The sequence below is a fragment of the Oreochromis aureus genome, linkage group 11 (genome assembly GCF_013358895.1).
Source record: "Oreochromis aureus strain Israel breed Guangdong linkage group 11, ZZ_aureus, whole genome shotgun sequence".
NCBI classification, from domain to species: domain Eukaryota; kingdom Metazoa; phylum Chordata; class Actinopteri; order Cichliformes; family Cichlidae; genus Oreochromis; species Oreochromis aureus.
The window spans coordinates 8,167,950-8,184,406 of NC_052952.1; the positions used below are offsets into that span (position 1 = coordinate 8,167,950).

The 16,457-nt window shown below is 39.8% G+C and overlaps 1 protein-coding gene across 2 annotated transcripts; it reads right to left on the bottom strand.

The window, feature by feature from the left end:
- Positions 1 to 346: 346 nt before the first annotated feature.
- Positions 347 to 16,108, bottom strand: mboat1 (membrane bound O-acyltransferase domain containing 1). 2 transcript variants are annotated; one of them, XM_031751810.2, is made up of 13 exons: positions 15,837 to 16,108; positions 15,233 to 15,378; positions 14,105 to 14,182; positions 12,506 to 12,601; positions 10,959 to 11,014; positions 10,497 to 10,551; positions 7,547 to 7,739; positions 5,941 to 6,133; positions 5,721 to 5,824; positions 5,539 to 5,603; positions 5,321 to 5,453; positions 4,769 to 4,920; positions 347 to 2,986 (listed from the first exon to the last, which is right to left on the bottom strand). In XM_031751810.2, exons 1-13 carry the CDS (start codon positions 15,924 to 15,926, stop codon positions 2,818 to 2,820), a joined length of 1,530 nt encoding a protein of 509 aa, XP_031607670.1. In that variant the 5' UTR covers positions 15,927 to 16,108; the 3' UTR covers positions 347 to 2,817. The 2 variants fall into 2 exon arrangements, 1 of the variants encoding a protein (XP_031607670.1); XR_005614942.1 differs by lacking the exon at positions 5,321 to 5,453 and having other exon boundaries at positions 2,854 to 2,986.
- Positions 16,109 to 16,457: the final 349 nt, after the last annotated feature.

Sequence of the window (16,457 nt, forward strand, 5' to 3'; positions counted from 1 at the left end):
TTTTTTTTATTTTGATGATGAAATGTATGATAATCTTTACTTTTTTAATTCTGTAATTTGATCAAACTGCATAGATTCATCATTTTTTTCCTTTCATCCTGTACATTTTTGTAGCTTGAGTGGAAAACTTATCCAACTTGTTTCCACATTTTTAGGTGACAGGTTAAAAGGGCTGGGGGGAGAGGCGTCGCATGGAGAAGGAGAGCAAACTGTAAGAACGAACACAGCAAATGTTTTCTTCTGACATCAGAAAATGGTTTGTTCCTAAAAGAGGTTTTACATTCACATCTTCAGAACACAAAAAACAAAAAGCGTCTTCATTATAGTTTATAATAAACCTGCAACAGAGTTTCATTCGAGCTTTATTTGTTACTCAGACTTTCCTCCACACAAAACACTAAAATGGAGCACTGGTGTAATTAGAAAATCTCACATTCTCACAGTCAGTACAATTAGACAGCAAACATCATCAAAGCAAATACAAAAATATCTTCAGTATCGGTATTAAATCATTTAAATAGCTGCTCGTCAACATATTCATACTGTAAATCTGCCCCTCTGCTTGTCTTCCTGCTCTAAAATCACATCGCCGACATAGAAACACATAGAGCCACAAATATGTTACCGGGTTAATGAGGCCTGTGGGTACCAAGTGTAATACCCTCACACTTTTTACACCTAAATGCTCAGAACTTTTGGCCAAAAGCCATCATCTCTAACATTTAACATCATGACAAATACTCATGTACATTCAAAGATTACCATATTCAAAAAAATTTAATAGCATTTTTAACTTCCTTTAAAATCTTTAAAATACCCTGGTATGTCTATTTTTTTAAGTCTTAAATTCAACGCTTCTACATAACCTTTCCTCATCCCAAGTTTTGTGAAGCGGCTGTAACATCACCTGATATGTCAAACTGTCAAGCCTCAAAGCAGAGCCTTAATAAATTTAAGGGTTTAGTCAGTATTTAAAAACAGGCAAACATTTTCTGTCGTTATCAAGTTTAGATTAAATTCCAAAGCAGGTAATAAAAAAAAACATTAAGATTGTTCTTCCAACGTGATTAAACGTGATGCACTAGGCAACTTGTATAATGCATTGTAAGACATTTTCAAATGTGATGCGCATTTTCTTTACAAAACAACATCTTGCACTGCAACTCGTGTTATAACAAACGTATTGAAAAGCTATCACATAGCTTGCAGATAGCACCATTAAAGAACAATCCGACCGTGCCACCTTTAAAACTACTAATGCTCCAAAATCTATAATCAGTGCTAAAAAAAAAAAAAAAAAAAAAAAAAAGTACTGCAAAATAAATTAAAAAGGCAAAGGTGTCTCGTGTTTACAGTCTGTAATCTGCACATTAACTTCTGGTTTTTCAGCATCATCTGTGCAAAGGGAAACGCTTGTGCAGGGAAGAAAATGAATTCTGATGCAACGCCATCATGTCACATGGAAAAATGGCTGTTTATGTCAGTCAGATGACTTTTCTTCATCACTTGGCTCAGCTCAGTTCAGACAACCACCAGATGTCTCTGTTAAATCAAACCTCCGCTGCTACAAAGAACCACAGAACCAGCACTTTTTCAGATCATAATTTCCATTCTTTGAGTTTCACCACAGCCTTTTCTCAGTTTACTTGACATTTTGCCAACAGGCACTGAGCACTGTGCACATTAACTACCTTCACTTTGTCACTGTTTGAGAAAAGGGGATTTTCAGTAGAGAAATAGATCAACTTTACTAATTTAGCTAAGGGAAGTGTACTTTGGCTTTCAACCAACAGAGGCAAAATATTTCTTTTTATTTGTTACCGTTTCCTTTTTGTTGACGGGGGGGAAGCCAAGAAATATATTAACTATAAAATACTAGGCTCCTCACCTGAAGGAGCTGCCATACTCATTAAAAAACATTAGTTATGGTTAACAGTAATATTAAGGCTTCCACTAGACAGCTTAAGAGCTCCATGGTCTGATTAGTTTTTCATGTGGTTTTAATCCAAGCCAGTAAACAGTGGAAGTATTGTGACAGTCCATAGTTTTTCATGATTAGGTCCACACACTCGGGGGTCACTGACAGTGGCTGTTGGGATATAACAGTGGGGCGAACCATCACCCACACAGATCTACAAAATCCTCTGGGCAGAGCGAGTGCAGCTCCCTCTCCTCTTGGCATGCTCCTCTGCAGCTTCACAAGGGCAGCCTTTGTGTGCCGCCCGAGTGCGACCGAGTACAAGCATGTCTAAGAGCGACTATATGTGCGTTTTTGTTTCCTAGTGTCTATTTATGCATGAGTTTGCGTGTGCATGTGTCCTGGTATTTGTGGCCCGTTTATGAGCTGCTGACCCGCTGTGCTGGCTGAGATCCCACCAGTCAGTGGGACAGCACAGATTGAGGACAGGAACGAAAGTGAGTCTCAATACTCTTCACACTGTTGCATTGTTGTTGGAGGAGGCAGGCTGGTGCTGGTGAGATGGCCAAGGAGGGAGGAAAAGCTGCAGGGAGCGGGGGTAGATAAAAGGGGAAAGGGGGTTGGGGGCCAGCATTCTGGTGGTGGTGGTTGTACCAGAACCATTTCCTCAGCTGAGGTTTTTCTTCAGTGTCTGCCAGATGAGCTTCAATCATGGGAGAGGGCTCTCCCCGTACACATCCAGTACCATAAGTACAAATTTTCTTTACTCTGTATAGTCAAAAAATAAATAGCACAATGTTTTCCCATTTCAAGCTGGCTTAATGCCCTGGGGATACTCATTTGTCTTTGAGAGGAGACCGAGTCCTGAAAGCCTGGTAAAAGAACGCAAAGTGAGATTTTCAGTCTTTGTCATTGTTGTTGGAGTGAACATGCTGGCACTGGGCTGAGCACGGAGCAGAGGAGGAGACAGAGGAGGTTTTGGTGGTGGTGGGTTCCCTGGGTTTATGTTTGCGATGCAGGGCGACTGCAGCCAGAATGCTGATTATGTGCACGTGGAAGTACATGGACCTAGGTGGGAAAAACAGAGTGTAACTTTCATTATGTAGGGGAAAAAAAATTATCCAGCTAGAATAATTAATAATTCAGATTAGAAACCAGCAACAATATCACACTTTGTTGTATGAATCCACAGAAACTTCCTCAAACTTAACTACTAACTTATGACAAGAAACCATGTGCATTGTGTTTGCAATGGGGCCAGCGGTCATCATATGTTTCAAAACTAGTCACATGGCAACAACATAATGCATTTAGGCACGTGAGTATGGTTAAGATGACCTGCTGAAGTTCAAACTAAGCAACAGAATGAGAAAGAAAGAAAGATGAACTCAGTGACTTTAGATGTGACATGGTTGTTGGTGCCAGATGGCTGGAGTAGCCTGTGTATTTCAGAAACTGCTGAGCTACTGAGAATTTCCCACACAACAGTCTGGTGGTCCAAATGGTTAAAAATAAATAAATACAAATAAAAATATATCCGGTAAGAAGCAGTTCTCTGGGTAAAAATGCCTCGTTGATGCCAGAGGTCAAAATGGCCAGACTACTTTAGAGCTGATAGGAGAGTAACAGTGATTCACATTATTACACCCAAATAATTACAACCAAGGTATGCAGAAGAGCATCTTTTAATGCATGATAGTAGCAGAATACCACACCATGCTGTCAGCTAAGAACAGGAAACTCGCAGTGGCTCTCCAAAACTAGACAACAGAAAACTGGAAAAACATTGCTTGGATGCTGATGAGTTACAATTTATGCTGCCAGATTCAGAAGTTAGGGTCAGAGTTTGGTGTAAACTCCATGAAAGCATGACTCTACAAGGCACTCCCTGCATGGTATTAATGGTTCAGGCTGCTGTTGATGGTGCAATGGTGTGGGGGACCACACCTTGGTACACTTTGAGCCCATTAAGCACAAAAACCGACCTACCTGTTGGTGCTTCCAGCACAATAATGCACCATGTCAAAAAGCTCAAATAACCTCAAAACTGGTTTCTTGAACATGACAATGAGTTCACTGTACTCAAACATCCTCCAAAATCAACAGATCTCAATCTAGAAGCACCTTTGGGATGTGGTAGTTTAGGAAATTCACATCATGGATGAGCAGCAAAGAAAATCTGTAGCAACTCTGTCCTGCTGTCATGTCAGTATGGACTAATGAACCTTATTGAACAAATGCTGTGAAAAAATTGAAGCAGTTTTGAAGGCAAAAGGGCGATCCAAGCCAGTATTAGCATGGTATACCTAATAAAATGGCCAGTGAGTGTCGATTTAAAATTGGTTCTAAGACCATCAAAATACACACGAACATTAAACGTCACCTAATCATTTTATGATTTTAAATGGTAAAGGATTTTAAAATACTAAATAAACACACAGCTGCATGCTCCTATATGGCCTACAGGTGTGCACACAGACATTTACTGCAGAAAATAAGGAAATAAAGGGGATTTATTATGCTAAAGCTAAAAGAGAATCTACAGCACTGCAAAAAGCAGTCTCGGGGACTTGCCCTTACTTCCTGTCTCTTACTCAACTGTCAAAGAGAGGAAATGTGGCCCAGAACGGTTTATTGACGCATGATATAAGAACTGTTGACAATCCACTCGGCATGCCTGCAGTTACAGTCTGCATGATTACGCCTCTTTGGAAGTTCATGGATGTATGTACAGGGGTTCCTGCTCAACTTCACATGTATGAATACATGGAAAGATTAATAGAACGCAGAACCACACAGCTACAGAGTTGAAGCAAAAGGATAATTTGATTAAAGCAGTGTATGACGTACCTGTAATAAACTATAGTGTAGTTAACTGCAAGAAGGAGAAAAGGCATGACAGTGTAACAGATGGCCAGCTGTGTGGCTGCCCAAGTTAAGATGTCATAACCCAGCTTCATGACTCTGGAGCCCAGGAAGTAATGACGAATTGACCTCCGTATCTGGTGGGGAGAGGCAGACGGACAACAGTTATCGTTTAACAGATGACAGGATTAGTGTATTCAAGGAAAACTTTTGTTGAACTATTTAATTAACGTGCGAGAAGCAGAAAGTGCAAAGTGCAATAAAAAGTCAGTTAAAGCTGTTCCCAGAGAGGTTTTGTTTGCACAGGCACTAAAAACATTTTTAGAGCCACTTTCATACTGATAAGATATGTTTTTGTTTGTAGTTGTACTGAGGAAACTGAAATATCCTTAATCTTCACAAAGCTACCAGAATTGCACCGTTGTAAGTGTAACAAGAGCTGTCCCATCTATCCATGGTCAGTTTGTTTCCATACAGTTCGATTACCTTCCATTTGTATTTTAGAGCATTACTTTGCAGAGAATGTAGACAACTTACAGCTCTTGCTGCTATGGTGATGGGGATAGCGGTGAGGAAGGTAAAATAGTACCCCGGATAAACACCATGCCACAAAGCAGACAGGATAAAGGTCAACGCCAAACGGTGCTTTGGTGCTCGGTCATAACACACCCTGAAAAAGGAACGGGGTGGGAATTTCACTTTTTTTCCACTTTCCGACTGTGCACACAATTTGATTTAACACTCGCAACACTTACGTTTTAAGCCAAATTCCTGTTTGAATATTCCAGTTGTCTATGAAGGTCTTGAAGCTGGTTGCTGTCTAAAAGGAAAAGATCAGTAGCTACAATAAGAGTGTGCTCCAGTGTCTAATTAACTCACAATTGGACACAGTGTTGAAAGATCATGCTCTCGATTTTAAGCATCTGAAACACGGCACCTCAATCCCAATGATGTTGAGGTTGCTGATGAGGTCCCAGGATGGCTTTCCATGTTCATCCATCCCAAGGAAACCATAACCTGCAGCATTGTTGACTGCATCAGCTGACAGAGGAAGAGGAAGATCATCACATGACATCCGTGGCATTTGTCCCCAGAAGCAATAAAAAACTAAACAAAAAACTGGCCAAGTAAAACACACAGATGCACTAAATACCCACCTAATGTCCAGGCGAAGTAGAATTTGGGCCTTGCAGCTTGTATGGAGAAGAAAGCATAAGTGAGCCTGGTGAGGAAGGAGGCTTGGCTCACAAAGTCGGGGTCAACGTTGTACTTTATGGGCAAGGACCGAGTGATAGTAAGGAAGAACAGCATACAGCCGGCGCAGACTACCAGCTTATGACAAACGGCGTTCTGCAGAGAAAGTAAATTACTTCTGAGCACTGATAGAAGCACCCATTACAAATGGATAATGACATGATTACCATTAAACCTTAAGCAACTCTCAAACTAGCAGAAATCAGCATCTAGGGCTCAACTTAACCCGAGAGAAACCAGAAACAAACTATCAGTTTTTAGCTCTGCTCTAGTGGATACATTTCAAATGTTCACCACATCGGTTGCACATTTTCTTTGAAGCTGAAAAAAGTCCTCCTGGGCACCTCAGTAATATCTGACCTTTCTGCGATTGTATACGTTTTTAACAGATTTTTATCTAGTCCACATCAGCCATGACCTTTCTATTCTTTTTTCTACTGATTCATTCCAATGAATCGGTAGAAAATGAAGCCATGCAAAACTTCCCTCCCTACTGAAGGTATTTTCTGAGTTATAGGCCCCCATGCAATTTATATTAAAGAGGTTGGGTTGAAATTTGGTGCTTTTTAGTTAACCTTATTGTTTTTTCCAGCATAACTCCTTAAGTACAACAGCTATCACATGAAACAAATTTCAGCTATTTAAAACTGCAACCAATGTAATTTTACACCCTCTGCAAGTTTTACAATGTAAAGAAAAATCTAATTTTCTCAACTTTCAGCGCTATTAAATTATGATGCATCATGGGATGCATCATAATTTAGCAACTTTGCACAGATTTCAATTACTATAGCAGAGTAACAGAAAGAAACATTTATACCTTAGATTTTTTATTTGTTTTCTGAAAATTCAATAGAGAACTTGAAGGGTGTTGTCACAATGTTGGATAGATAGAAGGTCAAAAGGAGTTACATCATAGCAAGGTCGTTTTGCTCTTTAGTCCTTAAAAGTCTTGGCCTGCTAACGTGAACTTTAAGGGCCTTTAATTCCAAAAATATTGATTGTGCGTAGGTGAAATTTTGCACATCTTTATTCAATTTAGACTTCTCTAAACACCTGTTCTAAGTTGTATCTACTCTTGTTTCTGTAGGATATGAAAAAGGCCAGATCCTCATGTCAATTCAGACACGCAACTCTTGCTGTGAGCTTGTCTAAAATTATTTCAAAGGAACAGCCAATCAGAAGAAAGCTGGCTAAGAAGATGGGAAAGAGTCAAAATGACCTACTTCAGAAACTGAATCAAGTGTAAGCATGCACCACATCCCAGTAAAAGAATTAGTTTTGAACTGTGAATGATGTAAAGTAACAGACAGTTCAAGCGCTCTTTCAATAAAACAAGAACAAGAGGCAAAGCCGCTGTACTAAAGTTACAGAGATTCCAACCAGTGGAAGAAGAGACATATTGCTGGATAAGCATTTAATCCCCCTCCTGATAAAATGATAACCTATCAATATAAAAATGAAAACAGGAAAAGACTACAAGAGTATAACCAGTATTCATGAACTTACCAGAGGTGATGGGTCCTGGGTCTTATTGTAGCCATTCTGCCAATTACTTGAGGCATGCTGCTGCTTGAGCCTCGTGCTGATGTGTCTGCCCTCTATGAAGTCTATGTACTCTTTGTAGTTACTGCATGGCCCCACCAAGACACTCAGAAAGTTCAGATTGTAACTCAGGTACTCAATGAAAGAAGGCCTCACACTACAAAGAGACGAGGCAGAAATCACTGAAAAGAAACAAACCTTTTCGAAACACTGAGATCGCTTTGAGTGAAACATGACGGTGCTACTTTAGACTTTCTCCCAAGGTGAGTTGTAATTTGAGAAATACATGCCATCTAGCTTTAAATTAAACATCCAACACGTGATGATGAGTCAGCATCATTGCTTGCCTTTAACTTGGTTTCTCTGACCCTCTACATATACCAGCTGCCGAGCAATAAAATGAACCAGGGTGGGTATAAAAACTGACCTAATTCATGACCAAATGCGCTTCCATCCATGTTACAAACTATGTGTAATATTTACAGTACAGGAGAACTTGTGAAACTGGAATAAGGACAATGTCTGGTGCCTGATAAATAAGAACAAAATTAGTCCAGTTAATCGAATATTTAAGTACTATGACAAACACATCAGTTACCAGATTTACAGCTACTGGGTTATTGCACAGATAGGCGACTATATTTTATGGCTGCTTTTAAAATAGATTTTAATTCATTTTAAAATGGCATGCATGGTACAGTCCACTGATAATGTGATTTCATGAATTCACATGCACAAAAATGTTTTTCCATGCAAAAGGACATCTCTTTTCTAAGTTCCCAGCATGCTTTTTTCCATAAATAAACTATTCACCATGATTTCATGTCCTTGTCATTGTCCTTCGCGGCTAAAGGAAAAGAAACAGTTATTTATTCTTTAAATAAGGTCCAAGTTTAGATGCACTGTGAAAGTATCTGCACATCTTTGCTGCAAATGTAAACTTTACATTATAGGATTACACTCACCAGTTACGTTATTAGGTACACCTGTTCAACTGCTCCTTAATCCAAATGTTTAATCAGTCAATAACATGGCAGCCACTTAATGCATTTAGGCACGTAGACATGGTCAATGCTGAAGTTCAAACCAAGCATTACAGTATAGAATAAAGTTGATCTGAATGTTGCATAGTTTTTGTTGCCCGACGGGTGGTTCAGAAAAAGCTGATTTTACTGGGATTTTCTCACACAATTATCTCTGGAGATGGTCAGAAAAAGAGAAAATCTCCAATAAGCAGTGGTTCTCTAGGCAAAAAAGTATCGCTGATGCCAGAGGTCAGAGGAAAATCGCCAGATTGATTCAAGCTGATAAGAAGGCAATAGTAGCTCAAATAACCACTTGTTACAACTAAGGGATACAGAAGAGCATCTGTGAATAAACAACTTATCAACCCTTGAAGCAGATGGGCTGCAGCAGCAGAAGACCACATTAGGTACCACACTGAGGCTACAACTCACACCAGCTCACCAAAACTGGACAGCACAAGACTAGAAAAGGTTGCCTGGTCTGATAAGTCTTAATTTCTGGTGCAACATTTGGGTCAGGGTCAGAATTTTGTGTAAACACCATGAAAGTATGGATCCATCCTGGTTTGTATGAACAATTCAGACTGGTGGTGGCGGTGTAGTGGTCTGGGGGATATTTTCGTGCCACACTTTGGGCCAATTAGCACCATCTGAGCATTGTCCAATGCCACAGCCTACTTGAGTATTGTTGCTGACAATGTCCATCTCTTTATGACCACAATGTACTCATCGTCTAATGATTGCTTCCAGCATCATATCTCACAGCTCACATCATCACAAACTGGAGTTGATTCAAAAGTTGAATAGAGCACCTTTGAGTTGTGATGGTACAGGAATGTGAAATCATTCTGCATAATGAAGGTGTAGCTGACAAATCTGCAGCAGTTCTGTGATGCAATCGTGTTGATAAAAGCCAAGCAGTAGGCAACTCCAGGCCTCGAGTGCCAGTGTCCTGCATGTTTCAGGTGCGTCCCTGATCCGATCACAGCTCATTCATATGGCTAAATTACCTCCTCAACATGCCTTGAAGTTCTGCAGAGGCCTGGTAATAAACTAATCATTTGATTCAGGTGTGTTCAATTCAATTCAATTCAATTTTATTTATATAGCGCCAAATCACAACAAAAGTCGCCTCAAAGGCGCTTTATATTGTCACAATAATAAATACAGAGAAAAGCCCAACAATCATATGACCCCCTATGAGCAAGCACTTTGGCGACAGTGGGAAGGAAAAACTCATAGCTCAGGAGGGGCGGCCATCTGCTGCGACGGTTGGGGTGAAAGAAGGAAAACAGGATGAAAGACATGCTGTGGAAGAGAGACAGAGATTAATAACCGATGCAGAGGGTCAACATGTGAGTGAGAAAGGTGACTGGAAGGAAAAACCTTGAAGTTCTGCAGGGTCAGAGGGAAAGTTTTAAGCCTGAAAGTAGAGATAGTGTCTGTCTCCTAATCAAACTTTGATTCCAGGTGTGTTGACCTGGGGTGATATCTAAAACCTGCAGGACACCAGCACTCGAGGCCTGGCGTTGCCTACACCTAATATAGACTAAAATTTGAAGAATGTTTCCAGCATCTTGGTGAATCAGTGCCATGAAAAATAAAAGAGTTCGAAATGCAAAAGGGGGGCCAACCCAATACTAGCAAGTGTACCTAATAAAGTGGCTGGTATATGTAAGTTTATCTATGCAGACTTGAAGGCTTAAATCAGAGACAGGAAAATCCCAAAGAACTCTAGTCTGTTAAAATCAGACTCTTTAAAAACAAACAAACAAACAAACAAAAAAAACAAACACACACACACACACACACACACACACACACACACACACACACACAGAGAGAGTTTCCACTGTAAGTTACTAACTTGCTTTACTGTGTAAACTTACTTTATAGCCATGAGCTTCTGCTCCTGTGTCAACTGTTCAGTCTTCTTACACATACCTGAAAAAAATATGGAGTTGTTGATATCTTTAATTCCCTCCTCCCCCCCTTCTCTTATCCTTCTTTAACAGATGTTTAAATCTGACTCTAAGAGACTTTTTCCACTGAAACACTAACAACTCACAATGGAAAAAAAAAAAAAAAAAAAAAAAAAATCACAAATGTGACCAACAACATCAATGACTGCACATTTTGTGGCTCACAATTATGGCTTCGACATTACATTAGAAGGGAATCAGAAGGACGTGTTTTAATAAAAACCAAGGCTACATCTTTTACAACAGGTGTGAAAATCTGCAGTGTAAAAGCCTGTCATCCATGTTAAGATACTCAGAGAGCATGCCGTGAAAGGCTTGCCAATGTGCTGAGCTTCCATATGTATGTGTGCATCCACTTGTCTGTCTTACCATCATGGAGCTGGAAAGCCAACGTGGTGAGCTTCTGTGTTACTATCATCAAAGGTCTGGGCAGAAAAAGATGGTAAATTATTGTTTTTAATTTGTCTGAAGAAGTTTAGACATTAATGTTCACAACCTGTGCCTGATTGTAGGTGGGCAACTTTGAAAAGATTTCACTTTAATAATCATTTTAAATTGTATAAATGTTGCAAGTATGATAGCATAGCAATTCCAATATATGTTTATGTTTTGTTTTTTAAGTGAAAGTAAAAACTTAAGTCATTTAAAGCATTACCAATTTAAGCACAGCACTTCCCAAGCTCACCAAGCCTCTGTGAGAGACTCTTGGATTTATTTACCATTGTGAATCACTTCATTCTTCTCTAGTTGTGGCAAATCAGGTCACTTATTAATCCAATGCAATACTTTCCTATCCCCAGAGCTTCATTGGATCATCGGGCCCCTTTCAAACCAGCACAGCTAGATTTTCAGCTTATCAAGCTCACATTTAGGAAACTCATGTGAATGTGTGTCCACATATAAACTACTCTCTCTCGCACATACACACACTAGTTTGTGTTGGTGAGAGGGCTGCATTGTGTGCACAGCATGGAAAACTGAGGCAGAGAGAGGCTGGCCATGCGGCTGGCAGTGCCAGCTCAGTGAGAGCTGGCAGGGGGCTCTGAAGTAATGTTTTCAGCCAGTATGTGCAAAACTCCATCACTATAGCATACAGGCTCCATTTTCCATTTTTTACATTATAGAGCCGGCATAGTACCTATGATTTTCATGTCAAGTGTCATTTCCTTTCATTTACACATAATTTCAGTTCATGGAAATGCTCTTGAACAAATGCAAACAGACTTTAGAGATAAGGGCTAGATGAAAAATACCTTACTAAGGACAGAGCAAGAAATTTAGAGGGAAACCAGAAATCTATCAGCATGAACGACTGCTGTTCAGTCTGACTCACACAACCTTTGCTCAGAAACAAAGTTAAGTAGTGAATGTAGTTTCTGTTTAAGAAAAAAAAGAAGACAACTTTTCTTTTTTTTTTTCACTGGATTGATACCGAAACATGAAAGTGTATCAAAGAAAAAAAAAAAATCTGGATCCCTAATTCAATATGGGATCACACCAGAGGCTGACTCACAGGCCTGGCTGCTCATCTCTAGAGTCACGTGGAGTCTAAATGAGTCTGCCAACAAATTCATCCGCACTGGAACAAGGCAAAGTAGCTGCTGCTGAATACAGAGGCCAGCAAAGTCAGCTGTCGCTTTATAAAGTATAACCACACATAGAAAAACAGACATTTCCAATAAAATGGGAGGCAGAAAGCAGCCTACGCTGGGCAGCGTCAACTGAACAATGCTGCTGCTATTTTTTTTTCTTCAGTCATTTTATATGTACACAAGGCTGGGGGAGTCGGTGTGTAAGCTGGTACCACCAAGGGTGGAAACTGATAACGTATCTAAACCTCAAATGTCTCCATAATGTGCTGTCACAAAGAAGGTGTGGCAAAGAGGAGAGAAAAATAAATGCTTCAGTTTCCTCACCCAGAGAAGTCAGTGGAAAGTATTCCATAGTTAAAGATGAAGACTCGGCTCACTTGGCATGCGGTCAGATAGCCCATAGATATCACCATGGAATACCTGAGTGGAAAAGAATGACACAAAGTAAATAAAGTAAAGGGCAGTTCAATCACTCGTTTAATACAATACCTAGAAAAAAAGAAAAAGAGCAAGCTGGTGTGGTAACAGTTGAGTCACCAGTAAATGCATTTGAGGAGATTAAGACGTTTCCTAAAGTTATGAGTCATTAGAAATTACTGGAAGTGATTGTCGCCTCTCTGGGTTACTTCACAAAAATAAAAAAAAATTTAAAAAGTGAGCATTATGTTTCTGTTTTTTTAATATTTGTGCCATTTACACTACCTCTAAAACTTCCAGCATAGTTTAACTTTGACAAGACAACTATTTCATCACACTCTCAAATGAAAAAAAAATACAATAATACAGTAACAGGTAAGAACTTGTGTTATTTCTGCAGGACTGAAAACCTGATATTCTGCTTTACATTTCACATTGTCAAAAACATTGGCATACCTTAAAGTAATGATCACCTGTTGTTCTGGTCGTTTCCTAGATTGTCCTGGCTTTAACCTAAAATGTTCAATTACCTCGTTTCCCCGTATCATTGACACAGAGGTGTGTGTCCAGAAGCCCATGTTGAGTTTATACAGTGTTTTGCCTCTAAAGCCAAAGAACAATACCAGTTCTACTTTGCTCTACCTGCAGGTAATCCTTGAATACCTGACCATGATAACCATATAATTTTGCTCTAGTCATAAAAAAAACAAAAAAGCAACAACTGCCAGACACACCTAAGCCATGCTGTCTCAAGTCAACACCCATATCCACCCAGACGTAATAAAAAATGTGCATGTGCTCTTAGGAGTTCCACTGAAACCCTGTAAACATAAAAGGTTTCAACATCCACATAAACACCTGCTAGCTGTCTTCAATGAGTATACTGGTCAGGCTGGCATGCCTGGCTGCCTGTCACCTGACGTGTTCTCCAAAAGTTTCATGCTTTTAAAAAGGTACTTTCGTTCAGGCCACATTGGAACAGGAAGACAAAGGCGGCGGGGTGCAGCAGAATGAAGTCTTTCTTGGAATGCGCGGCAGGGAGCGAATGAGTGGTAAACTTCAAGGGTGTGGGCAACAATTGTTTGTTTAGCATTTCCAAACTTATCTAGGCTACTATCAGATATCAAAAGCAATGCAGTTGCTTAAACTGAGCAACTTAGCCCACCTATGACGTGAATGTCTCGTTGGCTGGGTTGATCTCGTCTGGCAAGTTTGACCTGAAAACAGCAGCAGCTAGTATTGCAGTCCTGCCGATCACATACCGGCTTGATGAAGCAGGCATGTCAGTCAACACAACCGGAAAGGTGTGTGTGCGCAATGAGAACGACTACAACCAGACCGACTAGGCTTAATTCATCGTTACAGGAATTACGGGCAAAAGAGCAACAGTTGCACAATCCATGTAAGAATCCACTGGTCTTTCAGACTTTTTTCTGTCTTTCAGAATCCATTATATAACCATTCCCTAGACTTTTATGTTGACTTCCCTTTGAGGCTTGAATTTACCTGTGAACATTGTTGAGGTCAGCTTTGATGATGATCAGGTAGTTTGCAACAACCACAGCCAGGATGTGAGATGAATACCTGCAGAAGTGACACAAAACATTCTGTAGGTCTTTTCAATGATACAGGAAGCATGTGCCAATACAACTTAAACACATTTCCCACAGATACCTGCTGCTAAAGCACTACAATACACTCCCATACAAATACATGTGTTTCCAATTTGTCTCGTGACTGCGTACGCTCAGTGTTCTACTATAATTATAAGCCCAAGGCACTAAAAACATGTTCTAACTAACTGTGCACCCAGGCCAGTTAGTACCATGGCTATTTCCATGTTGTAGTTTAGCATTGTCTTGCTGAAATAAACAATATGCATGTTGTCAGAGTGGCTATATTATTTTGCTCTAAAACTTACATTATTATTAATGTGGCCTTCACAAAAGGTGGATGATACCAATGCCTTGTGCATAAAAGAACCTAGACACCACAGATGATGCTGTAGTGGCAGGAGGCAGAAGTGTTTTCTTGATCTGGTTCAAATGGATTATTTCAGAAGTGTTCCTGAGCGCATGCAGTAATTTTTCCTACAGAAGGTCTGTTTTTAGTGCTGCAGCCTGAGGGCCTTTCTGGGCTGGTCTTTTTCTTCTTATGTTGACCTGCTACTATATTTTAGGCACATATTTTTCCAAGAAGAACACCATTTTTTTCTTTCAGCATTTAACACAATGTTTTGTAGTATTTTTCCAATTAAACGTGTGATGTAAATGATTCATTAATCACTGCATTCTGATTTTATTTAAATGTTATACAGGTGGGCCACATACAGTCCACTTTGATATTAAGTGAGGCTTTCGGTCATTGTAAAGACATTTGAATATTTAACCCCTGAGGCTTTTAGTACAAAAAAAGAAGTGCAGTTTCAGTACATCTTTGTTGTCTTAAGTGCGTGAAAATACAGGAAAAGTTCTGGTAGCTCATTGCCTAGACTCTTCTGTAATTATAAAATATAAAGTTTTTGTTCACTGACAGAAAACACTTTTTGAAACATGGACACATAAAATATCTATGACTCGCGTACTGGAGAAAAAAAATGAATGGAGTAGTGTGTGGAACAGTGCCATACATTACCATCCAAAGCAGAAGACGAGAAAACTAATACCGAGGAGAGCGGCAACAAAGTGCCTGACCAGGGGACTGACATGGGCCGGGCTGAGGTAGAGACGAAAGCAGAAGGCAGCAGTTAAGGCAAACAGCTGGCATGCCAGAAAATTCACCTGTGTGGGAAGAGATAAAAATGAGGATTGGGGTGAAGAGAGATAATCAACAAACATTTCACGTTTTATACTTTTATAGGCAATTAAGGGCTTTAAAGTATATTATCATAGTGTACTATGATAGTGTAAAAATTTTATAGGGACGTAAAACAGCAGCGTATGACACGTTACAGGACTTTATCGTTATTATTAGTATTATTATTATTAATCATTTTCTTTAACACGACAGCATTTAGTTTTTGGACAAAGCCTCCAGTAAAAGGACAATAATGTGGGCGTCGACGACTTTTAAGGAGTCACGGCACGTGTGTCCCACAGTGACACAACGTTAATTGACGGAACATCATTTATGACATGAATTGAATTTTTTTTTAAAGAAAAAAAAAAACAGTAATATATCAAAAGATTTTAATTCTTCCGAAATAGCCCCACTGAGTTGTGACTCACGCTTGTCCTACCTGATCAAGAGGGAAGCCCAAGTATTCACTGACAGGCATCAGCAACTCGGATCCAGTGGTTTTAAACGGAGTCTGTGCCGGCTCGCCCATCCTACGCAGCTGTTCTGTCACGGCACCTCGGTTTGCCAGGTTATCTTTACGTTTGTTTGTAGCTAACTACGAACTATTTTCTGTGACTGAAATTCATCGTTTTCCCTTGAGCGCCTGTGACAAGTCAAACCAGTCGACAGACCAGGAACACTCCCTCCTCTTTCTTTCCCTCCCCGTCAGTACCAGTCGAGTTAGACAAAGGCAGACGAAAAATAAATAGCCTTTCCGGTTGCGGCTTAGAAAATAAAAGCCAATTCAAAGCGAACAGAAGGCAGACTTCAACTAACCGCACAAATCTCTTCCAGACTAAAGTCTTGTTTTAACCATACAATGTCCTAGAGTCCACTACTGATGAATGGAGAGGACAGATTGCTATTGTGTCCAGGCAAACGCAAAATTGACTTGTGTGCTTTTGTTTTGAAAACATCAGCTTTATTACGAAAGACGAAATTAATCCATAACCCCATGTGCATTAGCGCCAACATCCTAGTTAAACTTTAACCTTTAATTATGATGTCAAAAGTTTTAACA